The following is a 27,332-nucleotide window of genomic DNA, read 5'->3' as shown; positions in this document are numbered from 1 at the left end:
TTCAAATCTAGCCTTAAGTACTTACTAGCTACATGACCCTGGACAAGTCACAAACTGTGTTTGCCTCAGTTTCCTCATCTATAAAAGAAGGATAATAATAGCACCTATTTCTCAGGATTATTGTGAGGATCAAATAAGATAATGATTGTAAAGGGCTTAGCACAGTGTAGTAATACATAGTAAGCACTATGTAAATGTTAGCTATTATTATTATTAACTATTATTAACATACTTCACAAACTTTAAGATGTTATATGAATGTCAATTGGTATTATTAAGTATTGAGCACACAAAAAGTATTCAATAAATTTGTATCAGGATTGTGATCAAAATTAGGTGATTAACTAGCATATTAATTTCTTAGTTGAGAATTTCCATGCACTGAATTTCTTTTTCAATGAAGGATAGTTGTATTTCTGAATAAAATGATGACTTTTTAATCAGAGGTATTGAATTTTCCAAAATGCAGACAATTTATGGAAGAAGAATGTAAAAAGATTTGAAAGGCTAAAAAACAATCAGCTTTCCAAAGTGTAAAGAAGAAATTTACCTGAACAAATCACACCAGCATCTTCATTGTGCCCACAATTGTGCACAAACCAGCCTGCATGGGAGCACTGCCCTAGGTAGTTTTCACCTCCAGAACAGTACACGTCATTCAGAAGAATCTGGCCAGAGGCCTGGCCAAAATGGGCTCTGCCGGGGGCTGAGACAGCCTGTCCACATCCAAGCTGTCTGCACACCACCTGGGCTTCCTTCAGATCCCAGAAGTCATCACACACTGTTCCCCAACTTCTTTCAAAGTAAACTTCCAGACGTCCAGAACACCTTCTGGACCCAGCCACTAGTCGAACTGTTAGCCAGTCTTAGAGGGAGACCCAGAAAAAAGCCCAGAAATCTAGTGAACGACACCTGTCGCTCACTCATTCTCTCTGCCCACTTTTGACTGTGCCCTTTGGTTTGTCTGCTGCTGTAAGTTCATTCGCACTGATAGGGACTTTGGAGACTGTCCACCAATATCACTATCATGATCATAACTGACATTGATATGGCACTGTAGACATTTGTATGACACTCTAAGGTTTGTAAGTCACTTGTCCATCTTGTCTTGTTTGATCCTCAAAACAATCCATGTAAGGAAGTGCTACCATGATTAAAATCCTGATTGTATAGATGAGAAAATTGAGGGTGAGAAAGATCAAGGAACTTGCCCGCCTCCAGTAAGCGTATTAGGCAGGGTTTGACTCCATCCACTTCTGACCCTATGTCCAGCATTCTATGCACTAAGCAATAGCTTAGCTTCTTTCTTACCTTCAAAGGATGCCTCGCTGTAAGGGTGCTGTAGAGGCTCAGTGCGGTGTAATGGGCAAAGAAGGACTTGTGAAGTAAGAGGCCTGGGTTCAAAACCCACCACAGACACTTACTAGTCATTTGGCCTGGGTTAGGTCATTTAATATGTCAAAGCCAGGGTTTCCTTATTTGTAAAATTGAACATAATAGGGTCTCCCTTGCTGGGCTATTGTGGGAGTCAAATTAATGTATGTATAGTGCTTCGTAAGTCTTAGAGTGCTATGTAATTGTGAGTATATATACATATATATACATACATACATACATACATATACACATGCATATGAAATCATAGGATATAAGAGTTTGAAGGGACCATAGAGATCATCAAATCCAACCTCTTCATTTTATAGATGAACAAACTAAATTTCAGAAAAGTTAAATCTCAGAAAAGTTAAGTGACTTGCCTAAGGTTTCACAGAAGCAGAAGTCTCATAGCAGGAACATTGGAATGGAAGTGAGAAAATGGGATTTCAAGTCCTGACTCAACCAATCAATCAGTGGATTATTCCTTGAGTGCCAGGCACTGTGCTATGGGGCAGGGATACAAAAAGAGGCAAAAGACAATCCATGCCCTTGAGGAATTTATAATCTAATGGGAGAAACAACACACAAACAAACATATACAAAGCAGGCTACTGTATATATAGGATAAATAGGAGATAGTTAACAGAGGGAAGGCATGGAATTAAGAGGGGCTGGGGAAAACTTCCTGTAGAAGGTGAGATTTTAGTTGGGACTCAGAGGAAGCCAGAGATGTCAGTAATCAGAGAGGAGGAAGGAGAGCATTCCAGGCATGTGGGACAGCTAGAGAAAATGTCCAGAGCTGAGAGACAGAGTGTCTTATTCGTGGAACAGCCAGAAGGTTAGTGTCACTGTGTTGAAGAATAAGTGTCAGGATGTAAGGTGGAACACTGGAAAGGTAGGAGGGGGCTAGGTTATAAAGGGCTTTGAAGGCCAAACAGAACATTTTGGATTTGATCCTGGAGGCAATTGGGAGCCACTGGAGTTTATTAAGTAGGGGAGTGGACATGATCAGACCTAAGTTTCAGAAAAGTAGCTTTATGGATGAGAATGGATGGATTGGAGGATGGACTGGAGTGGGGAGAAAATCAAGGCAGGCAGACCCGCCAACAATCCGGGTGCGAGGTGATGAGGGCCTTAACCAAAGCAGTGGCAGTGTCAGAGGGGAGAATGAGGTTTATATAAGGGATATTACAGAGGTTAAATGGACAGCCTTGGAAATAGCTTGGATTGGGGTGGGGGGTCAGAGATAGTGAGGAATGCAGGACAACTCCTAGGTTGTGAACCTTAGGAATTGGGAGGGTAGTGTTGCCCTCTGCAGTTAAAGGGAAGGAATTGGGGAAGGCTCAGGGAGACAGATAATGAGCTCTATTTTGGACATATTGGGTTTAAGGTGTCTACTGGACATGCAGTTTAAGATATCTGAAAAGCAATTGGAGATGCAAGATTGGAGGTCAGCAGAAAGGTTGGGGAAGGATGGGTAGATCTGAGAATCATTGTTATCAAGATGGGAATTAAATCCACAGAAGCTGATGAGATCACCATGTGAAGGAGTATGGAGGGAGAAGAGAAGAGGGCTCAGGACAGAACCTTGAGGGACACTTACAGTTAGATTCTGCCATTTTTCAGCTGGGTGACCTTGGGTGATCTATATCTCTCTGGGCCTCAATTTCCTCATCAGCAAAATAAAATCATTAGACTAGGTGACTACTAACATCCCTTTTACCTCTACTATAATGATTCTAAATTATATAGTTAGTTAATGGGAGAGTCAGGGCCAGACCTGCTAACCTGCCTTTCGGTTCAATCTACTTTCCTTTTGTTCCTGAAGTTACTGGTACAAAATAATTGTCTCTTGCATATATGTGCCATTTGGTGTTTTCAAAGTATTTTCATGTTCATTATCTCCTTTGATACTCAAAAAGATTCTGGTGGGTTGAGAGAGTTGATGTTAGTATCCCCATTCTACAGATGTGGAACCTAAGATTTGGAGGCATTGAAACTTGTCCAGAGGTCACCCAACTAACTGGTGGAGCCAAAAGTTGATTGTCCTAGGCTTGTGTCATTTCTTTCCAATACATCTCACTGTTTCCTGCTTATCAATCCTGACCCATTACTAATAGTACACACTTAAATATGTCTGCCTTACATGTATGGCTAAATTAGGTAAGAATTTTTGGTGCAGGACACCATCATTGTGAGAACAAAGGGGTTGGGTCCAAAAAAAATTGTATTTGAATCTCATCCATGCCACTACCTACCTAATGTGATCTTGGACAAGTCACTTAAACACTGAATATTAATTTTCTTTAGGGCAGCTAGGTGAGACATAATAGGGGCTCCTTTACTGGGCTATTGTGGGACACACAAATTAATGTATGTATGATGCTTCATAAGTTGTAAAGTGAACAGTGGATAGAGTGCTGGGCCTGAAGTCAGGAAAACTCATCTAACTGAGCTCAAATCGGGCCTCAGACACTTACTAGCTGTGTGACTCTGGGCAAGTCACTTCACCCTGTTTGCCTCAGTTTCCTCATCTGTAAAATGAGATGGAAAAGGAAATGGTAAACCACTCTAGTAATTTTGCCAAGAAAACCCCAAATAGGGTCACGAAGAGTCAGACACAACTAAAATGACTGAACAAAAACAAAAATTCATTTTTTTCATCTGTGAGATGATAATGTTTGTGCTACCTACCTCACAGGGTTGTTTTAAGCATCAAATGAAACAACATATGCAGAGCACTCTGTAAACTGTAGAATACTGTGGAAATGTCAACGTTTATTCTTATTATTAAACAAGAACAAAGATAAAAAGGAAACAACAGATTGTTGTTGCCAGATGGGAACAACATATGGGAGCAGGAAGTTCCATGGGAAATAAATACTCTACCCCTAGCTCTGTTCTCAAACACCATTCATCTTTCTTCAAAGCATTCTAATATTATCTAGACTGATAGGAATCATTTCTTATCAATGTTATTGATTAAATTCATAATGAGAATTCTTCAACTCTTGAATCCTCACGTCAGTACTTCTTTCCTGCCTCCTTCTGAGAAAGGAATGGGTTTGATAATTATTTACCTTCTCTCTGCTCCAGGGGCACATTTTCCTGGTTTCTGCTTCTCCAGTGATGTCTTTTCCAAGGTCTTTCTCCAGGTCTTCTCTTACCCCACCTGCAAACTGAGATACACCAATTCTTCAGCATCATGAAGCCAGCCAGCAAGGGAATGAGTATGTTGACCAAACAGGGGCTCTCTACCTCAATGACTCTCGGACATTATTCCATTCCCCTACCGCCAAAGTTATTGCTGCAAATCATATGCACTTATTCTTTTTAAAAAATAAGTCTTACTGATATATTTTATTTTTATACCATACTAATTTCTTGATCCCTCCTTCCCAATCCAGCCTCCAGAATTAAAATTTTCCTTGTAACAAAGAAAAAAAAACTTGAACAAAGGAAACCAATATAATGATACCATTGTATAATGTATGCTTGAGAGCACTATGGTCACAGCACAGGACTTAGAGTCAGGAAGACCTGAGTTCAGATCATGTCTCAGATACTTACTAGCTCTGTGACCCTAGGCAAGTAACTTAATCTTTGCCTCAGTTTCCTCTTTTGTAAAATGGAGATAATTATAGCACTTACCTCACAGGATTGTATCAAATGAGTTAGCATATTTAAAGTGCAATATAAATTATTCTTATTCTTATTCTCATTATATTATATTTTTCTGCAGTGTAGAGGGAGCTATTTTCATTTTCTGTTCTTCAGGACCATTATTATTGGCTCCAGCTCAGGATTTAGCCTCTGTTTAGCCATCTTTTCATTTACACTCATAGTCCTTATGTAAGTTGTCCTTCTGCTTACTTCACAGTTCAAAAATTTATACAGATCTTTCCATTTTTTTCCCTGAATTCTGGATATTCATCATTTCCCATAGCACAGTAATATTACATGAATTCATACAGCACAGTTCATTCAAACATTCCCGAAGGGATGGGCATGTTTTGTTTCCAATATTTTACTACCACAAAAAGTGCTGCTATGAATATTTTGATATAGATTGAAACTTTCTATTTTTGACCTCCTAAAGTACATATCTAGTAGGGGATCACTGGGTCAAAAAGTATGACCACTTTAGTCACTTTCGTAACATAAATCTTGTTTTTTAGAGTGATTGGATCACCTCGAAGTTAGACCTGCACCTCACCTTTATGGATTTTTTTCCTTAACTGAACTTGCTTGAAGCAGTTATTTTCACCCAAGATTTTGTGTTAACCACCACAATCAAAAAGGAATCCTCAGATACATCTTATTAACTTTAAAGAAACCACTTTTACAAACACCCCTTTTCCATTTTATTGTGTTTCAGTTTCCACATTCATTTTAGTTATGTTCTCTACCACTTGGATAGCTTTTTGGCACTTGCTTTATTTACTTTATGATGGTGCAACATGCCAGGAAGATAGATGGGTTGCCATTGGCACCACTTGAGCCAGAACAAGGGGGATGAGATCAAGGATCCACTAAAATAAAACAATAGCTTTGCAAAGACATCAGCCACTTTGGCTCGTGGTCAATGCAAATACTGTATGAGTTTCCTCTTTTTCTACTTCCTCATTCTTTATAGTTTTGTACAATGGTTTTACTCTAGCTACTATGCTATTATCCTAGCACACAATCAGACATTATCCCTCTAAATTATACACCCTTAATTCATTTAAAACTATTTTAACATTTTATTTTTCCCAATTACATGTAAAAACAATCTTAACCTTTATTTTTTTTACAATTTGAGTTCTAAATTTTCTTCCACCCTCTCTGTGCTCCTTCATAATTGAGAAGGCAAGTAATTTGATAAAGGTTATACATGTGTAGTCATGCAAAATATATCTCCATATTAGTCACATTGTGAAAGAAAACACAGAGCAAAAAAAAAACCACAAGAAAAATAACACTATACTTCAAGCTGCATTCAGACTCCATCAGTTCTTTCTCTGGAAGTGGATAGCATTTTCATCATAGTTCCTTCACAATTGTCTTACATCTTAGTATTGCTGGGAATAGCTAAGTCATTCACAGTTGATCATTGTACATTATTGCTGTTTCTGTGTACAATGTTCTCCTGGTTCTGCTCACTTCACTTTTCATCAAGTCATATAGGTCTTTCCAGGTTTTTCTGAAAGGATCCTGCTTATCATTTCTTAGAGCACAATAGTTTTCCATCATAATTATGTGCCACAGCTCATTCAATTGATGGGTACCCCATCAGCTTCTAGTTCTTTGCCACCACAAAAAGAACTGCTACAAATATTTTTGCACAAATAGTTTTTTTTCCGTTTTTAAGAATATCTCTTTGAGATACAGACCTAATAGTAATATTGCTGGGTCAAAGGGTATAACAGTTTTATAGCTCCAAATTGCTCTCCAGAATGCTTGGATCAGTTCATGACTCCATAAACAATGCATTAGTGTCCCAATTTTTTCACATCCCCTGCAGCATCTGTTGTTTTCTTTTCTGTCATATTAGTCAATCTGACAGGTGTGAGGTAGTACCTCAGAGTTGTTTTAATATGCATTTCTCTAATGAATAGTGATTTAGAGCAATTTTTCATATGGCTATAGATACCTTCAATTTTTTCATCTGAAAACTGACTATTCATATCTTTTGACCATTTATCAATTGGGGAATGACTTGTATTACTATAAATTTGACTCAATTCCCTATATATTTAAGAGATGAGGCATTTATCAGAGAAACTTGCTGTCACATTCCCCCATCCCCCAGTTTTCTGCTTTCCTTATAATCTTGGCTGTAATGTAATTAAAATTATACACTTTTACATCCCATAATGCTCTCTATCTCTTGTTTGACAATAAAGTTTTCCCTTATCCATAGATCTGACAGGTTAACTATTCCATGCTCCCCTAAATTGCTTATGGCATCATCCTTTATGTCTCAACCACGTACCCATTTTTACCTATCTTGGTATATGGTATGAGTTGTTGGTCTATCCCTAGTTTCTGCCAAACTGCTTTTCAATTTTCCTAGCGGTTTTTGTGAAATAGTGAGTTTTTGTCCTAAAAGTCTGGATCTTTGAGTTTATCAATGCAAGATTACTATGCTTGTTTCCTACTGTGTGTACCTAATCTATTCCAGTGATCTACCACTCTTTTTCTTAGATAGTACCAGATTGTTTTGTTGATTACTGCTTTGTAAATAGTTTGAGATCTGTTATAGCTAGGTCACCTTCCTTCACATTTTTTTTCTTTAATTCCCTATATTCTTGACTTTTTGTTCTTCCAGATGAATTTTGTTACAACCTTTTCTAGCTCTATAAAATACTATTTTAGTAGTTTGTTTGGTATGGCTCTGAATAAGTAAATTAACTTAGAAAGAATTGTCATTTTTATTATATTAGCTCAGCCAATTCATGAGTAATTAATAGTTTTCCAGTTGTTTACATTTGACTTTATTTGTGTGAATTGTTTTATAATTGTGGTCATACAGTTCCTGGATTTGTCTTGGCAAGTAGACTCCCAAGTATTTCATATTTTCTCCAGTTATATTAAATGGAATTTCTCTTTCTACCACTTAATTCTTAATGTATTTTTATACAATGATCTCATCCTTTGTGATCCTATCTTTCCTTACAACCCTGTATTTATTTTAGTTATCTTAAAGCATCACATTTGTGATTTAAAATATCAAGATCCTCGAGAACAGGGAACAGTTTTTCATTCATTCTATATGTAACCTCAGTGGGTAGCACAGTGCCTGGAATATACGATATTTAATAAATATTTATTTAGTGATTGCTATTGATGCATATCAACAGCTTTACTATATATAATTTAAATCAGCTTTCAGATAATAGTTTTCAAGAGAAGAAATGCAAACTATCAATAATCACATGAAAAGGTTTCAAGTAACTAGTAAGTGAAAAGCTAAAAAGTCTGAGGTTTATTTTTTACTCATCAAGTTGACAAAGATGATAAAAGACAAAACTATTCAATGACAGAGGGGCTGTGGGAAGACAGGTACATAAATACACTATTGGTGAAAGCGTGTAAAGTGGTTTGGCTATTCTGGAAAACAATTTGGAGTCATACAAGAAAAATTACTAAATTCTTTATATTGTTTGATTCAGTGGTCCCACTACTGAACATATACACCAACAAGATCTAAGACAGAAAGAAAAGTCATATATATGTGTATATATATATATATACATATATATATATATATAAATGTGTGTGTGTATGTGTATACTCCAATGTTCATAGTATCAGTTTTGCGGTATCAAAAAATTAGATACAAAGTAGGTGGCCACTGAATGGAGAATAGCTGATCAAACTGGGCTAATGGAATGGAATATGTACTAATGTGTTATGATGAATTCAGAAAAAAACACAGGAAGATTTACAAAACCTGATGAAGAATAAAGTTAGCATGATCAGAAGAACGAAATTTACAATAACAACTTCAATGAAAACAACACTAAAAGGCTCCTGAGTTATGATTAATTGCAATGGTTAACCTTGGTCCCAGAGAACAGATGATTGAGGATGCTACTCTACTCATTATAGATATGTGGAAGCCAACTTGTGTGAAAATTAAAAATACCACCAGAATTGGTCATTTTGTCAGTCACTTTTGCTTAATTCTTTGTCTTTATTATAAGGGAAGATCCAATGGTGAGGTAGTGGTGGTAGAAGGTCACACATTGAGAAATGACTGTGTTAAAAAAAAAAAAGGGAGAAGGAAAGGGCAAATCACTCCAGTATCTTTGCCAAGAAAACCCCAAATGGGGTCATGAAGAGTCAGACACACCTGAAATGACTGAAAAACAGCAACAACAAAAATCCACCCTTAGGAAACTAGCCAGGGTGATGAAATTCACATACATGCTACAGACAGTGATGTCTTAAAAATGGAATCAATACCAGAACGTGTAATACAGGCAGTAAATGCTGTGAGGTCAGAAACCAAGATCATTGTGGACTAGAATAGTTAGCAAAGGCTTCTTAGAGGAGTTTAGGGTCACACCACCATTGATAAGCTTGAAATTTCAGTCATATTTTATACACTTCCTTTTCCCTAATTAGACACCAGGTTCTATTAATTCTTCCTTCACAATATAATTCATATCAGTCCTTTTCTATGCATAGTACTTTATGCTTTTTAAAACCCTTTCAATCCATTATCACAGTAGTTAAGTAATCAGGAAAGACATTTTATTACACTATTATACAGTTGAAGAAACTAATACCAAGAATCACTCAAAGCCATGCAGGCAGACAGCAGAGCTAAGATTAGAACATGAATTTAGTGTTCCTTCCACTTCAATACACACACCCTCCTAATGTTCCCTCTTGCGTACCTTCAACATTTTAATCCAAATGTAAGTCCTTTAGCATGATATTATGGAAAGAGCAATGGATTTGGAGTCAAGGGCATATTCTGACAGTGCCCCTTACTAGTTGTATGACCTTGGGCAAATCACTTAACCTCTCTGAGATAGTTTCCTCAACTATAAAATAAAGAAATTTGCCTAGATCACATCTAACGTCCCTTCTAACTCTAAAAGTATGACCCCTTTCACCTGGACTGTTGTAATATTCTCCTAACTGGTCTCTCTGACATCCATTTTCTCCATTCTTATATAGCCTACCCATTACTATCAGATGAATCTTCCTAAAACACTGCTTTCATTATGTCATTCTTCTACTCCAAACCTTCAATGGTTCCTAATTACCTGTAGGATAAAATCCACATTTCTTAGCCTGGCAGTACAGGTCATCTACAGTTTAAACCTAACCCTCCTTTAGAGCTTTCCTTTTTCAGTCCAATAGGCTGGGCATGATATGGCACTGAGGACAAAAGCGACAGATATGTATTATTTAAGAGTCATCTGCATAGAGATCAGTAATTAACCCACTAGAGCAGATGAGATTACAGCAAGTGAGAAAAATGTAGAGACAGAAGAGAAAAGTACACCCTCATTTAGAAAGCTATGACATGGATGAAAGTCCAAGAAAGAAGACTGATAAGAATAAGTTAAATGGGTAAGAGGAAAACTGAAAGAATAGTGCTACGAAAACTGGGACAGGAGGCAGTTTCCAAGAAGAGAAGGTGGTTTTTGGTGCCAAATGATGCAGAGATGTTAAGAGGATGGGGACAGATATTGACATTCAAGAGATCATCAGTAACTTTGAGGAGAACAGTTTTAGTAAATTATAAGGTCAGGAGACAAATTGCAGAGGGGTTAGCAAAGAAGGAGAGGAAAAGAAGTAAAAACACTGAGTCTACAGCATTTTGTTCAAGGAGTTTGGCCAAAAAGGAGAGAATAAATACCATACAATAAGTAGTGGAGGTGGTAAAATCCAGTGAATTTCCTTTTTTAATTTTAAACTTGGGAATATCTGTAGGCAGCAAGGCAGAAACTAGGGAAAAAAGAGATTTAAGACTAGAGAGGGGGAGAATGAGAGTGGAAGAAATCTGCTGAAAATGAGAGGTGATGGGATCAAAGGTACAAAGAGGGGTTGGCCTTGGCGAGAAGGACAACCTCTTCTTCAGAGACAAATCTGAAGGAGCAATTAGTAGGGATTATATCAGAGATACATGAAATTAGGAGGAGAAGAAAAGAGGTGTGGGTTCTTAGTTAAAAGAGTGAAGAGAGGGGATTCTTGTAGAAATCCTGAGGGGAGAGAAAAGAGTGTTTGAAACAGCTGTGTGGAATAGAGAATTGATTAGGGAAATCGAGGCTACATGATGGTAGTATTAGAGCAAGTATTTAAACACTAGTCTCCTAACTCTAGTATTGTCTCCCTAGTACTCCATTATCTTCTCCTTTTCATCTTGTATCCAACCTAAATATGCCCATTTCTTTCAAGCACCCTCCAACAGTACAACTTTGAGTTTTCATTATTTGATTGCCCTTGATTTATTTTTGTCAAAGTCCTTCCTAAAATGTGGCATCCAGAACTGAAATGCAGGGTGGGGTGGGGTGTGAAAAGTTGAAGGGGAAGGAGCCCAGTCCCCTGTTTTCTTCTCGTCCCCAAAGGAGCAATTCCAGAGAGTTTGGAAAGAGGATGATGACTGCATTTGAAATCCCACTAAGCCATTATCTTTAGGGTTTTGGTTGAGTAATGACACAACTTAACTTGAGTAAATTAAGAACCAGAAATTTGATTGACTCTAGATTCTTTAGAAACACAAAAACAAAGAGCCAATCTAGATTTTGGAAGGTGCCTTTTGACATATTTCCAAAAAATATAATGGAGACAAAGACAAACATGAAAGAGCATCCAGGTAAGCAACATCTTTCCCAGTCTTCTGTTCTTTTAAACCATTTTCATCTCCTCCACTTGAATGGTTTGTAAGGTTTTAGAGATGTTTGTATTGTTTATTTTGGATAATGTTGTTCAGATAAATTCAGCCCCAGTGAACAATAGCATTTTGAGAAATAATTTCTTTCAGCATGGGCCTACAAATAGTCCCTTGTCTTTGGTTGTCTTGTCCATCTCACAGAGGTAGTATTAGTAGAAACTGGATTGTCTACAAATTCCCCCAAATCACTATGAAAAAGTCAGGTTTTAGAGTTTGCTCTTAATCCATCACTGGAGACTTGTTCCCAGAAGGTCACATTGGTGCTGTTGTCTACAATGGTATCATGCAATCTGCAAAGCCTAAGAAAGCTATCACATTTCCTAGTACCATGTCACTAATCTGTGTTCTCCTCAAAGCTCATGAACTTACTCTAAATACTTGGGTCCACGTGCCTTTCTTTGTAGGAGATGGGGATTTTCAGAGTTAGGTGAAAGGATTACAAATTGGGGCAGAGCTAAATGAAATGAAAACCAGCAATAAAATGGTATTATTGAGAGACAATAATTGCAAATGGTGCCTGAAAGATATCCTGATCAGCTCAGATATACTTAATGTTAAGAAGAGATCAGGAGACATGTAGCCCTAGTTTTATTCGTGGATAGATGGATAGATAAGAAGAGGCAATTTACTGAAAGGAAAGGAGCGTGACCTAGAACTCAAGAGATGTGGGCTCCTATTCCAATTTTATCCTGGAATAGGAGCCCATGCAACTTTGGATAAGCCCCCACCCCATTCTAGGCTTTAGTTTTGTTGTTGTTGTTCAATAGTTTCAGTTGTATCTGACTCTTCATGACCGCATTTGGGATTTTCTTGGCAAAGATACGAGTGGTTTGCCCTTCCCTTCTCCAGCTCGTTTCACAGATGAGGATACTGAAGCAAACAGGGTTAGGTGACTTGCCCAGGGTCACACAGTTAGTAAGTGTCTGAGGCCAAATTTGAACTTAGGTCTTCCTGACTCTAGGCCTGGTGCTCTTTCCACTGTGCCAGGCCTTAGTTTACTCCTCTGTAAAACAAGGGACTGGACTTCATGATTGCTAAAGTGCAACTTTAATGTTTATTCATTCTATGATAGTATTTTTTCTAGGTAAATCAAGTGAGTGAATTTGTTTAAAGCACCTTACAATATTATTATTTCTTTACTGTCTTATTATCTCCTCATCTATTTTAAGCTTTCCTCTTAAATAAACTTGCCTGACACTTCTAAATGATTATGGCAAAAATATTAATTCATTTACATAATTCTTTAAGGTTTATTGTGAGTGATTTCTTAATTTAAGGCTTCTAGAATTTGTGATTTATCAGTTTGGGCACCCTACTATTGAGGTAAGTAACAACCTTTCACTTTGTCTTAATAAACAGTCTTTATTCATTGCTGAGACCAAAGAAATTCATCAATTGATGATGACACTTCTAGGGGTAGGCCTAACTCAAAGCTAAGTAAGCTGGTCCTTGGATGACAGACATACAGTTCATCATTGCCTCTTTATATCTTGGTAGGAGATGCCAGAGCTTGCCCTTCAGTGACCTAGCTTTCAAGAACCAAGGATTTCCTTTACGCTATGAATGGAAGACACCTCCCCTTATTAGAGAAAGTTAAAGCAAAATTGGAGCTGGTTGGTTTTGTGTTTTAGCCTTCATATGAAGCTTATCTCTTTCCCCTCCTTCTTATTCCAAATAAACCTTTTAAAAATGTCCTTAGCACTTTGTACAAACCTTTGCTCATCCTGTTTTTTTAGTTTTCCTGACATACATCTTACAGTTCTTAGGATCACACAGGTCATACATATAGAGGTAGAAGGGACCTTAAAGTTTACCTTATCTAACTCCCTCACTTTACATATGAGGAAACTGAGGTCCAGAAGCATTGAGTTACCTGCCCATGGTCACATGGGTGACAGAGTCAGAATTTGAACTCATGTCTTCTGACTCCAAAGCCACTGTTTAGTATTTGTTTTGATTGTGTGCTCTTCCTGCCAACTTTGGCACGTGTTTTTTTTTTAAATAATCTAAGTTTGTCAGAGATCCGTGTGAAGCTTTAGATATGACCTCTCTTTTTTTTTTCCACTGGGATCATTTGCAACTTTGAATTACTTTTGAGACTGTCTTACCTATCTTGGAGGCAGTCAGGGATAGAGCACTAGGCTAGGAATCAAGTAGTCTCATCTTCCTGAGTTCAAATCCAGCCTCAGATACTTATTAGCTATGTGACCCTAGGCAACCATCTAATCCCCTTTGCCTCAGTTTCCTCAACTGTAAAATGAGCTGAAGAAGGAAATGGAGGACCACTCCAGTATTTTTGCCAAGAAAATCCCAAGAAAATGGAGTCACAGAGAGTCAAATAGAACTAAAAATTAACTGAACAACAAAATACTTGAGTTATCTCTTTTAGAGTTTCATGTCATGGATTATTATTTCCCTGAACTCCTTGAGATCAAATCTGCTTTCCTAAAACCTAGGGTAGGCTCAGCATATACTTCTTTCATAATAAAAATAGCTAACATTTATATAGCACTTACTATGTGCCAGGCACTGTGCTAACTCCTTCATAATTATTATCTCTTTTATGCTCCCAACCAAGAGGTAGGTGCTATTGTTATTTACATTTTACAGATGAGGGAACTGATGCAGATAAAGGTTAAGTGACTTGCTCAGGGTCACACAGCTAGTAAGTGTCTGAGGTCAGATTTTAACTCATATCTTCCTGACTCCAAGCCCAACTTTTTGTCCACTGCTCCATTCAGCTGCCCCTCGCCATTATGAACTGAAGATAATGTGATCACTTTCTCTTAAGGTTACCATCACTTCTTATTCCTCAATCAATTTCTCTTTGTTGGTCAGAAAAAGTCTGGAAAAGCGGCTCACCTCATTGCTTCCCCCTGAGAAATGAAGCTGTCATCAGATAGTCTAATGTTAGCAAATTGATCTGACCCTGTGTCTTCTCACCGGCTGTTTCCTATGACTGGAATGCTCTCCCTTCCTCACTTCCACCATCTGTTCTCTGAAGACTCAGCTAAAATCTCACCTTCTTTGTAAAGACTTTCCTGGTCATTCCCACTGTTAGTGCTTCCTCCCCTGAGATGACTTCCCAGATTCTCTCTAAGACAGAGAGAAAGAGGAAAGAGACAGAGAAAGAGATTGAGAGGAGAGAGAAAGAAGAGAGAGAGATTGAGGAGGGATAGACAGACAGAGAGAGATACAGAGAGAGAGAGAGAGAGAGAGAGAGAGAGAGAGAGAGAGAGAGAGATGTGTTCTTGTTGTCCCCTGCATAAGAATGTGAGGTCTTTGGGGGCAAGGAATGTGTGTTTGCCTTTCTTTGTATCCCCGGCACTTAGCACAGTGTCTGACAAATAGTAGATGCTCCTTTAAGTGTTTGTTGACTGACTGATACTTCAGCCTACTTCCAGATAGCTGAAGTCCCTAGTTACTACAATATTTTCACCTGTAGGTCAGTTTTGTGATGTATGTCAAAAGCACTGTGTTAAAGTTGATCAGACCCATAGAGATCCTCTAAAGTCCTCTCATTTTAAAATTGAGTACTTGAAGCTTAGAAAGCAGAAATTGTCTTGGTTTTCTATTTGTCTCCCCAGTTTTGAACACTGAACAAATGTTATTTCATTCAAGCTCAAACAGCTTTCTAGTGGCCATCCTCTTTGTATTACATCATAGCTGCCTCTAGCAGAAAAAAAAAAAAAACATCCAGGGGTATAGAAAGGGGATGCTTGCTTTCCAGAAGAAAGCAAGACTGAGCGCCTCTTGTAGGACCTATAACCACCCCCACTTCCTTGACATTGAACCTATACTGCCTTGTTTTGTTATTTACCTTTTTATGTCTGTGTCCTTTCTCTCCAGCTAGACTTCACGCTTCTTGAAGGTATCCCCTAGCACCTAGTATGGACAATATAGGCAAGAGATCTCTTGTAACTGCTGGTATTGAAGAGGTGTCTTTGCTCCAATTCCTCCCCACTACTTCCCAAGGCAATTCTTTCCATTTTTGGATAGCACTAATTACTAGGAAGTTTGTCATTACAGCTAACCTAATTCTGCCTACCCACTGTTCCTAGTTGTACTTTCTAGGGCCAAGATAAAAAAAAAGGCTCCTCTCTCTTTGACATGACAGCGCTTCAAAAACTTACAGATAGCTATCATGCCTCGCCTCCTTCAGATTCACTTGCACAGTTTAAAGTGTACAAAAATACTAATACTCAAAATATCAGGCATCAAGTCTAGCTCACTGGGTAGATTTTAGTCTTTGTTCCATGTTTTTATTGTTGTTCAGTCGTATCCAATGCTTCATGATCCCTTTTTGGGTTTTCTTGGCAAAGATGCCTGAGTGGTTTGCTGTTTTCTTTTTGTTCCACACCGGTGATTTAATCAGTCTAAGGAATTCCTAATGTGGAAACTTCCTCCACTGACTCAAATTCACAACTCACAAATGACTTGTATTTCCAACAAGTTTTGTAGGCCATTGAAGAGCCAAGTGACTTTCCCAGGTTCACATTGTACGTACCAAAAACAGAACTTGAGCCCAGGTTTTCCTGAGTTCAAAGCTAGCATTCTAACTACCTCCCCAGGCTAGCTCTCTGGAGAGTAGATCCCTGATACACACTGAGTGGACGTGACCCTCATGTGTATGGTATGTGTCAGACCCTGGACTTGAAAAGAGGTGTTCTTGACTGAACACCAACCTCCTATCCCCTATCCCTTCTACCTCTTGGCATTCTTTTTGTCCTGACCTGTAATTTCATCAATATATGGGGGTCCGCATTAAGGGACTTTACTATTGCAGGTATGTAGCTATTTCCCAACTTATATCCTTGTAGAGTTTTTAGGGAATTGAGGTTAAGACACTTACTTAGGGTCATACAACTAGAGTGAGGCAGGCCTTAGAGTGAGGTCTTTCTGCCTTCAAGGCCACCTCTCTACCCACTTCCTCCATGTTGACTTTCTGGGCCTTCATTACAAAGATAAAATATAAAGTGTGTGGGTGAATGAGGATCTGATCTGTCTGAAGAATGGAACCATAGGAATTGATAGACTTCCACTTCACTTTATTAACAAACGCTTCTCAGAGAGTTGTCTTGAGAGAATAATTGCATTTTAAGGTAGTGTTTGCCTCTACAAGTCCCAATGCTCATTAGATCCAGACTGGTAGTTGTCTTTCCTACTCTTTTTCTAAATGTTTATGTTGAATAGCTTTTGTTGGAAGAAGGCACACTATTAAAATGCCATCATAACAACCACCATTGCCTCACTTGCCCATTGCTTAATGGACTTACGGCATTATACTCATGATTGAGTTAAAAATAAGGGCCATTTCAAAACACATTCCCAACTTTGGATACTTCAATGCCTTGAACATCACACAAAGTGAATTTTATATTGACCACCAGTAGAGCAAACCAAAAGCAGGCCAATTTTATATTTTCAAATATATCTAACAAAGTTATTTAGGAACTCAGAAAACCCCATGAATTTTCCTGAATGTATTTGTAGGACTCGCCTGAAGTTATTGTTTCCTAATACCAGTTTTAGTAAATAAAAGATATTGAATTTCTGGGGTTTTTGTACCTATTGTCATTTGAAAACTGCTGGCCATATTGAAAGATAAAAAGGGTGGTTTTCATTGTGATGGGACCTGAATGGCATATTTCTGTAACTAGCTCTTCTATATACTTAATTTCAAATGCACCTCTTTTTCTCAGTTTTATATTCATGAAAAAGTAAAGATTTAAATTTTCTCAGCTGGTGTTTTGTGATAAGTGAGAATCCCTTTCATTTTCTCATTATTTTTGTAAAAAAAATTCCCAGTTCAGATTGATATTAGTCAGACAACTTTTAGCTTTTTGTTTCTAAGTCTATGTATTATTTAATTAGATTCCCAAAGACATTTACATCGGCCCCATGCAGCTACAAAATGACATCGGTCCTTGAAGTGACTGAATTATTTTCTAAAACGAATTGCTTAGAAATCCCTTCTTTAAGGGATGCAGACACCATTCAGCATTCCATGTAGGAAAGTTAAGGATAAACAATTTCTTTTCATTGGATTAAAACAATTTTATGATGAGTCAAAATTCATATCTAGTATTATGGTCTTTTAGAACTGCCAACAAATTATATTTGTGAGTAAGACTCTTCTAACAAGGGAAATATTGTAGTATGGGGGAAGAGCATGCTGAATGTAGAGTCTGAAAGATCTCAATTCAAATCCTGTCTCTGCTGTTTACTCCCTATGTGACCTTGGGTAGATCTCTCCCTAGGCCTCAGGTTTCAAACCAATTAAAAAAAAGGAATTTTATTGTATGACTTGTAATGTCCCTTCCAGTTCTAACCCTTGAATCTAAGATTATTCAGTTCTGCTGCAATAACTCAACAATAATGTAAATCCAAAAACTCATCCAGAATCAATGATTAACAACTTTGGACTAACTATATTCTACAAGAAAGTCAAATTTTTGTCACACATAAGACTGGTTTTTTCTTTAGTCATGGAAAACATAAGAGAAAACATTTGACTAAATTCCCTTGAGATATTATCATTAAGAAATGCATCTGCTGGTCATCACACTAACATCACAACTGTTACTGAATTATACTAAAAAGTACTTGACCATCATTGGATTTAGCTTCGTTGTTATGCCATACCAAATCAGTGGAAGGTCACAGGTAAATAACAACATTTTCCCTTTACTCTCTGTAACAAATGATAAATTTGTTAGATGCAAATGCAGTACCTGTCTCATGGAGAAGGACGGCATGTAGCAGCAACATCCAAGTGATGACAGGTGAAAGGCCCATGTTGAGAAGGCTTTCTGCTTCTCCAAATAGTCTCAGGTTTTATATGCTCTCCCAGGGGCGGGCTGATGTAATTTGATTCTTTCCCTAAATTTTGGAATTAAGAGTAACTCAAAACTGTAGGCAACTTATTTTCATTGATGTCTAATGTGTTTCACTGTAGTTGGGGAGGGGAGAATTGTCATCAAAAAGTGACATTTACTACATGATAAAGCTAGATAATCAGACTAATGAAATAAAACTGAAATGTTCTTGCCATTACTGATATTTATGCAAATGGTTCTGATTAATCAGGCAACTGGTTATATTTAGTATGGATCAAAAGCCCTGACTTTCAGTGAAGGCAATTTCACAGCAGCCATACACCATAGTTCCCAATGGGATGAAGAATGCTATTGGTTTAAATTCGAGCCCTCGCTTTGACTATAATTTTCTTTGGACCTCAGATGATTTCTGAGGTTTCTTCTATATAGAATCTTGAGTTTAATGAGAAGATGAACTAACATCAATAAGACTTGTGTTTTGATTTGTTCATCTGGGATCAATGACATATTTGTACTCAACTATCCACATACTACAAGCCAATGCATATTTATGTACTGGCTAGTTGGGCTGAGACATGTAATCTGTTACCAGGGAGCAAAGCTAAATTGTCCATGTGGAAATTGAACCTGGGACCTTGGTTTCAGGAGCACCATACTGGTACCTCTCCACTGGTACCTCCCCATGCCTTTTCATTGTGTCACTCACCTTGACAGAATGATACTTTAACCAATAGACCGTGGGCAGGAGGAGAGAGGTTTGTATTTATGCAAGGTTAAGCCTTTGACAAACATATCGGAAATAGAAGATGATATAAGAAGATAGAATAAGACAAAAAAGAGGAGAAGAAAAGCACAGTGCTTGACACAAAGTAGCATTTAATAAATGCTTGATGACTGATTGACTAACTGAAAAGGGAAAGGGTGAGGAGAAAAGAAAGAATAAGGGGAGGAAGAAGAAAGGAGAAGAAAGGATGCTTTGCTTTTTTCTCTGAAACCATGTAATACTTAGATTATTTTTTAAAATTTTATTTATTTTATTCTGAACTTAAATAAAACAAATATTTCCATAACAGAATGGGGAAAAAAAGGTGATTATACATGAAACTCCAAATCTATTATATACAACTTGCTATTCCTTTTAAATATATATTTTGTAAACTATAAATAAATGTTATTAATTCTGAGAATGAATAAATCCTTTGGAGAGATGGTCCTTGGAGAGAACAAAGAAGAGGGACCATATTTATGGAGCTGTTGTTCCCTCATGGGTGACCACCCATGGAACAGGATGAATATCTTCCTTATCCTTATCCTCCAGCTACACGTGTTAGAAACTCAGTCTCCCTCTGTTAATCATTACTATGCTTGAAATGAGGAGACATGATGTCATTGATTGCACTAAGATTAAATATCTCCCAATGTTAATCCATTGAAATAAGAGAAATTCTACCTTTCTCAACCCCAAGTAGAAATTCCAGGAAAACAGGCTCTCTTAAGAAATGGATAGAGAGAACACAGCCCTTGCAAGCTACCTTCTTTATCTCCCTTCACATTAACTTAATCATTCCTGCATTGCAGAGTAACAGCAAGGGGCAGAGACAGATTTATTTTACAACCAACAAAAGACTAAGAGAGCCCTTTCTGAAATGTTAACTGAGAGGATATTCAGGAAAAGAATTCATTTGGGCTTTCAAACAAAATCAATGCAAAGTTTAAGACAAACCATTAGATTGTAAACTCCTTGAGAGCAGGCACTATCTTTTGCTTTTCTTTGTATCTCTTTAGCACTGTGCCTGGTACATAGTAGGCTCTTAATAAATGCTTATTGATCAACTTATTGACACTAAGGCCTTGATGGCAGCACAAATGTTAACCTGGTCTTCAAGGAGTCATCTAATAATGAAATATTGCCATGACCCTTTCACAAAAGTGAATGCCTTTGATCAAAACTTTGTAACATTCATTGATATTTTTTTCCTAAAAAACTGCTGCCTCCCTTTGCCTTTATGGGTCATGGGGTCATAGATTCAGGATTAGAAGCAACCTGAAAGGTCATATAATTCAACACCCTCATTGTACAAATGATGGAACTAAGACACAGGAGAGGTGAAATGATACTTTCATAATCACATAGGTACTAAATGGCAGGACTAGGATTTTAATCCAGGTCCTCAAGGCTCCAACTCTAGGACTCCTCACACTTCATTAGCTATAGTGATATGTTTCAATTTATTCTTTATACTAATAAAGAAAAATAATAATCTCATGATCTTCCAAAAAAACTTTTATGTACTTGGGCCTTGGGAACCAATGGTGACTTTGGGGAAAGAATGATTTCTAGGATGTAGGTATAAGTTGATGTGGCTGTGAGTAGCTAAAATGGCACTGAAAGATTTGAAAGTGGCTTTTTGTTACTTGGGAGAGGAATTATATAGAGTAGTGATAATAACCGAAATTTATATGGTTTAAAAGTTTGAAATATTTAAGTTTACAAAATGCTTTACAAATACTACTTCATTTGGTCCTCACTACAACCCTGTGAGGTAGGTATTACAAATATTATTATTCCCATTTTACAGATTAGGAAATTGAGGCTGAAAGAGGTTAAATGATTTGTCCATGGTCATGCAGCTAGTAAATATTACAGGAAAAATGTGGAGTAAGTTCTCCTCTCTCAAAGTCCAATACTTATACTATGATTCCCTGAGATGACTTGGAAACCCTAGCATTATTGCTCAAATGCTATTAAGAACACACCCAGCCCACATAGGTCTCTATCAACCTCCTGTAACAACTCGATTGGTCAGTTTGTCAGAGAACATTTTCAGAATATGTGTTTTGTCGATACTCAACAGATTTAATGCAAATTCACAGAATTACAGAATCTCAGAGGCCGTCTAAACTGACCCATATCTGGAAGAGAATTCTCTCTATAAATGGCCATTCAGTCTTTGTTTGAAGACCTCCAGTGAGAGCTTGCCTACTTTTCCTGAGTTAGACCGTTGTACCTTCAGCTAGCTTTAATCGTTAGGCTTTTTTTTTTTTACATCGAGCTTACCTTTTTTTCTCTGAAACTCCTACTAATGACCCCTAGTAGACATTGTAGATGATAACAATAATAATTACATAACTGTCCTGGGCTCTTAACCTTCTTACTATACAACAAAAATACTAGTTAATTCAATGAATCCATTAAAAAAACCCATCAATTAAGCCATCAAAGAAAATCCATTTTGTTTTCCTTTGTTTTGCATCGTATAGACAAAGACAACTAACTGAATCTTTCAACCTGGAGTTGGCCCATCTATAAAATGGGGGTAATTTCTGCCCCCAAATCATTAAAATGACTGCTGATTTTTGGAAAACATATGAGTAGTTCTATTGTTTATTAACTATTCTGAAATAGTACATTCTTATGGTCTTGACTGCAAGAGTGTCAGGACATTGAATAGATTTTTAAAAAAAAAATCTATCCGTATATTTCCTTGGGGGTTACTTGATAACCAAACAAATCAGTCAAACAGCTGAGCTGATCAAATTTTCTAGTCTTGTTTTGATTCATTTACAGAAGCACCTAGAAAAATAGATAATACCTAGTTCCTGGCATATATAGCAAGAGTTACACGAATGCTGATTCCCTTCTCCACTAGACAAAACCTCTCTCTCTGAAAAAAATGATTGATTTGGCTGGCATCAGTATGCTCCTTTTTTTTTTTTTTTGATGAGAGGTGAGAGTGGGAGTAAAGACCTGAGATTTCATTAGCATAGGGAATTCTCAATTTATGCAGATTGTTGATTCTACTGTAACTTCTAGTCTTGGAGAATTGCCTCGGGCACTGGGAGGTTGTGACTTGTACATGGGCACACAATCAGTATGAATGAATGAATGAAAAAGCATTTATTAAGTCATATTATTTGCCAGACAGTATGCTAAGTTCTAGGGACACAAAAATGAGCAACCATAATAGTACTTGCTCTCAAGGAAACTACATTCCATTAGGAGAAATTAAAAGGGAGAGTGGGGACATCTAGGTGGTGCAGTCAATAGAGTGTCTCCCTCGAGTCAGGAAGACCTGAGTTCAAATTTGGCCTATTACTATCTGTGTGACCCTGGGCAAACCACTTAAGCCTGTTTGCCTCAGTTTCCTCATCTGCAAAAGGAGCTGGAGGAGGAAATGGCAAACCACTCCAGTATCTCTGCCAAGAAAACCCCTAAACGGGTCACAAAGAGTCAGACGTGACTGAAAAACAACTAAACAAAAAAGACGGAGGAGGGGAATTTGCTATGGAATGATTTGGAGTGGTGAAGTGAATCCACGTGGTAGTTCTAGGCAAGCTAAATCAAAAACTTACACATCAGATCCCAGAATTCCAAGGTGCAGAATCTCAGCTTTGGTGGGAGGGGAATGAGGAGGATGGTCAGAGGGCAATTGGCATGGTTTGGAAAGGGAGGTGGTGGTGAGAGAGGAGTGATGTGATAACTTGTTTCTAGACAAGATGCAGAGAAGGGTAGCAGGGGCAAAACCTGAGCTCCAGTGGGAGAGGGATGAGGAGGTTGAGTAGAAGGCAGCAGCATTGTTTGGAAATGGCTAGGAAGTAGCAATGGGAGGACTTGAATGCAGATTTTCTTCACCCCAGGACCATTTCTGTATTTACTATTCAATGCTGTCTCTATGGATATGACCAATGTAACTTAATAAAAACAAACTGCGGCCTTTATATGAGATGTAGTGGATATAGTTACTTCTGATTGGGAAATAAAAATATCAATATAGTGAACCAAATTTGAAAGTTCTATTGCAATGAACAGGCTTCTAGTATGAAACAATAACACAGACTCCGAGCTTTTCAAGGACCAAAGCAGCTAAATATGAAGTAAGTCACTACCCATAGTTTGGTGACTTGATAAATTGGTCTTTCAGTCGTGGTAACTCATACCACAAAGAAAAAAAAATCTCTCTTATTTAACCTAAATCACTTTAATAGTGATCATGGCATACTGGTGGGGAAAGGTCCATAGAGTACTGAGAATCATATAGCTTTTAGACCATTTATAAACTTTAATTTGATTATGAGAGTACTTTAGAAGTGAGATGCTTGTCAAATGCCACTTTGGAAGACATACTGTTAGAGTAACTTAATCATAACAATCTTGACATAATTGGCATAAACAAAAACAAAATAAAGAAGAAAGTTGATACTATTCCAAGAAACAAATATAAGAATTCATTTTATTAAATGTCCAAATACAAGAAACATAATTTTATGGGTTATATAATCATCTCATATTATAATACTAATAATGAATATTTGCAAAAAGCGTATCAGGGAAATAAATGTCATTTGTGCACCAACATTGGCTTTTGAGGATGGAGAGGTAGAAAAATTCTAGAATGAATTTGGTAAGACCATCTAGGTTAAATCAATATATACTTTCATATTTACTGGTTCCTTTTTTAATGAAAATGTAAAAATTTATTTGTAGTTAAAGGCATTAATTTTTTTGTTTTTATATTTATTATTTATTTATTTTTAATATTCTTTTATTTTTAAATTTTGAGTTCCAGATTCTCTCCCTCTCCCACCTACTGAGAAGGCAAACAATTTGATATCAATTTTACATATGAAATCATGCAAAACATATTTCCATATTAGCCATATCACAAAATAAAGCGAAAACTAAAGCTAAAGCTAAAAGAGCAAGAAAATAACACTTCAGTTTGTGCTCAGAGTTCATCAGTTCTCTGTCTTGAAGTGGATAGCATTTTTTTTTCATTGAGAGCCCTTTGGAATTGTCTTGGATCATTGTCTTGATGACAGTGACCAAATCTCTCGCAGATGATCATCATTATAGCATTGTTCTTCCTGTGCATGATGATTTCTCAGTTTTTCTCACTTCGCTAGGTCTTGCTTTGTTTTTTTTTTTCTGGAAGCCACGCCCTTCATCATTTCTTATAGCCACACCCTTTGTCATTTCTCATAGCACAATAGGACTCCATCCCAATCATATACCACAACTTGTTTAGCCATTCCCCAATTGATAAGCATCCTTATCAATTTCTAATTCTTTGCCACCATAACAAGTTGCTATAAATATTTTTGTGCATATAGGTCCTTTTACTTTATCTTTGATCTCTTTGGGGTACTGACCCAGTATTGGTACTGCTGGATCAAAGTGTATGCACAGTTTTATAGCCCTTTGGACATAGTTCTAGATTGTTCTCCAGAATGGTTGGACCAGTTTACTATCCTTGAACTACAGTTCATTTATGTACTTATTTTCCCTCATCCCCTCCAGCATTTGTCATTTCTAATAGGTGTGAGGTGGTACCTCAGAGTTGTTTTAATTTGCCTGTCTCTAATCAATATTGATTTAGAGTATTTTTTTGTGATGAAAGATAGCTTTGATTTCTTCTTCTGAAAACTGCCTGTTCATATCCCTTGACCATTTATCATTTGGGGAATGGCTCTTATTTTTATAAATTTGACTTAGTTCTTTATACACTTAAAAAGAGGTCTTTATCAGAGAAACTTGCTGTAATTTTTTTTTATATTATTTCATTGTCTATGGTAACTTTTAGTAAAATATAGTTTCCTTGATTATCTCTTTCAATTGGGTCTAATTTTACTTTTGCTTTGTCTGAGATCATTGTTTCTGCTCGTGCCTTCTTCACTTCAGCTGAAGTATAATAGACTTTGCTCCAGCCTTTCATTTCAACACTGTTGGGTCTTTTTGTCTGAAGTGTTTCTCTTTCATACAACATATTGTTGGATTCTGATTTCCAATCCATTCTAGTATCCATTTCTATTCTGTGTTCACCAATCCCATTCTCAAGCAGTCATGATCACTAACTGTATTTCCTTCTATCTCATTTTCTTCTGTTTATTCTTCTCTCCTTTTTATCCTGTCCCTCAAAAATTTCTCTTGCTTCCAACCACAGCCTCCCTCGCCAATCCACTCATCCCCCAATCATTCCTTCTTATATCTCTTATTTCCTTTCCATCCTATCTCTGTATTGGGTAAGATAGATTTCTATATTCAGCCGAATATGTGTGTGTGTGCGTGTGTATGTATATGTATACATATATATGTATTCCTCCCTCTTTGAACCAATTCTATTGAGAGTGAGGTTCAAGCATTGCCTGCCACCCCCCATTTCTTCCTTTTCTGTACAAATTCTTTTTCGCTTGTGTCCTTTATTGAGAAAAATTTCCCTATTCTACCTCTCCCTTCCCCATTCTCTTAGTACATCCTTTTCACTCTTACATTTTTAAAAATCATCCCAACATAATGGTCTTGTACTTACGCTCTCTGTCTATGCAGACTCCTTGTAACTATCCTAATAATTACAAGTTCCTAAGTTACATGTATTCTTTTCCTATATAGGAATATAAACAGTTAAACTCCATCGAGTCCCTTATAATTACTTTTCTGTTTACCTTTTTTGCTTCTCTTGAGTCTTCTGTTTAAATGTCATATTTTCTATTCATCTCCAGCCTTTAAATCAGAAAAGCTTGGAATTCTTCAGTTTCATTGAATGTCTATTCTCTCCTGTCCACCCTCCCCCAAGAATTATATTCAGTTTTGCTGGGTAGATCATTCTTGATTGTAATCCTAACTCCTTTGCCCTACAGAATATCATATTTCAAGCCCTCTACTTCTTTAGAGTAGAAGCTGCTAAATCTTATGTGATCCTGACTGTGGTTCCATGATATTCAGATTTTTCCTTTCTGGATGCTTCCATTATTTTCTTCTTGACCTGGGAGCTCTGGAATTTGGCTATAATATTCCTGGGAATTTTTGTTTCCGGATTTCTTTTAGGAGACAATAAATGTAATGTCTAGACTCTATTTTTTATCATGGGTTTCAGGTAGTCTAATACTTCTTAAATTATCTCTCCTTGATCTATTTTAGGTCAATTGTTTTTCCAATGAGATAGTTCACATTTTCATCTATTTTTTCATTCTTTTGACTTTGTTTTATTGTTTCTTGAAGTCTCATGGAGTCATGAGTTTCCACTTGCCCAATTTTAATTTTTAAGGAATTATTTTCTTCTGTGAGCTTTTGTACCTCTTTTTCCATTTGGTCAATTCTGCTTATTATGGAGTTCTTTTCTTTAGTGAATTTTTGTGCCTCTTTCATCATTAGGCCCATGCTGTTTTTTAAGGTGATATTTTCATCAGTAATTTTTGTGCCTCTTTTACTAACTTGTTAATTCTTTTTTCATTTTTTTGCATCATTTCATTTCTTTCCCTATTTTTTCCTTTACCACTCTTATCACTTTCTTTAATTCTTCCAGGTATTCTTGCTAGCCTTGGGTTCAATTGGCATTTTTCTTTGAGTTTTTTTTTTGTAGCTATTTTCATATTATTATCTTCTTCTAAGTTTATTTTTTGGTCTTCCCTGCTACTGTAGTAGCTTTTTTATTTGTTTGTTTTGGTTTTTTTTGTTGTTGTTGTGTTTTTGGGTTTTTTTTGTTTTTTTTTTTTTTGCTTAGGCAGTTGGGGTTAAGTGACTTGCCTAGGGTCACATAGCTAGTAAGTGTCAAGTGTTTGGTCTGAGGCCAGATTTGAACTCAGGCCCTCCTGACTTCAGGGCCAGTGCTCTATCCACTGCGCCACCCAGCTGTCCCCTATAGTAGTTTTTTGTGGTCAAATTCTTGTTGTTTGCTCTTTACCCCAGCCATTTCTTGACTTTGAATTTTAAAGTTGGGCTC

The 27,332-nt window shown here is 37.1% G+C and overlaps 1 protein-coding gene across 1 annotated transcript in view; it reads right to left on the bottom strand.

The window, feature by feature from the left end:
* Positions 1 to 27,332, bottom strand: part of LOC114026188 (deleted in malignant brain tumors 1 protein-like) — a 134,388-nt gene that overhangs the window by 96,114 nt on the left and 10,942 nt on the right. Inside the window, exons 2-3 of the mRNA XM_027839815.1 lie at positions 1,312 to 1,394; positions 551 to 865 (exon numbers count right to left, since the gene is read on the bottom strand). Of these exons, the coding sequence (XP_027695616.1) occupies positions 551 to 865; positions 1,312 to 1,394 (398 nt within the window). The remainder of the gene's footprint in view (positions 1 to 550; positions 866 to 1,311; positions 1,395 to 27,332) is intronic.

This window comes from Vombatus ursinus, unplaced genomic scaffold (assembly GCF_900497805.2).
Source record: "Vombatus ursinus unplaced genomic scaffold, bare-nosed wombat genome assembly UNPS02014833.1, whole genome shotgun sequence".
Classification (NCBI taxonomy): domain Eukaryota; kingdom Metazoa; phylum Chordata; class Mammalia; order Diprotodontia; family Vombatidae; genus Vombatus; species Vombatus ursinus.
This window is presented reverse-complemented; position numbering and strand designations above follow the sequence as displayed.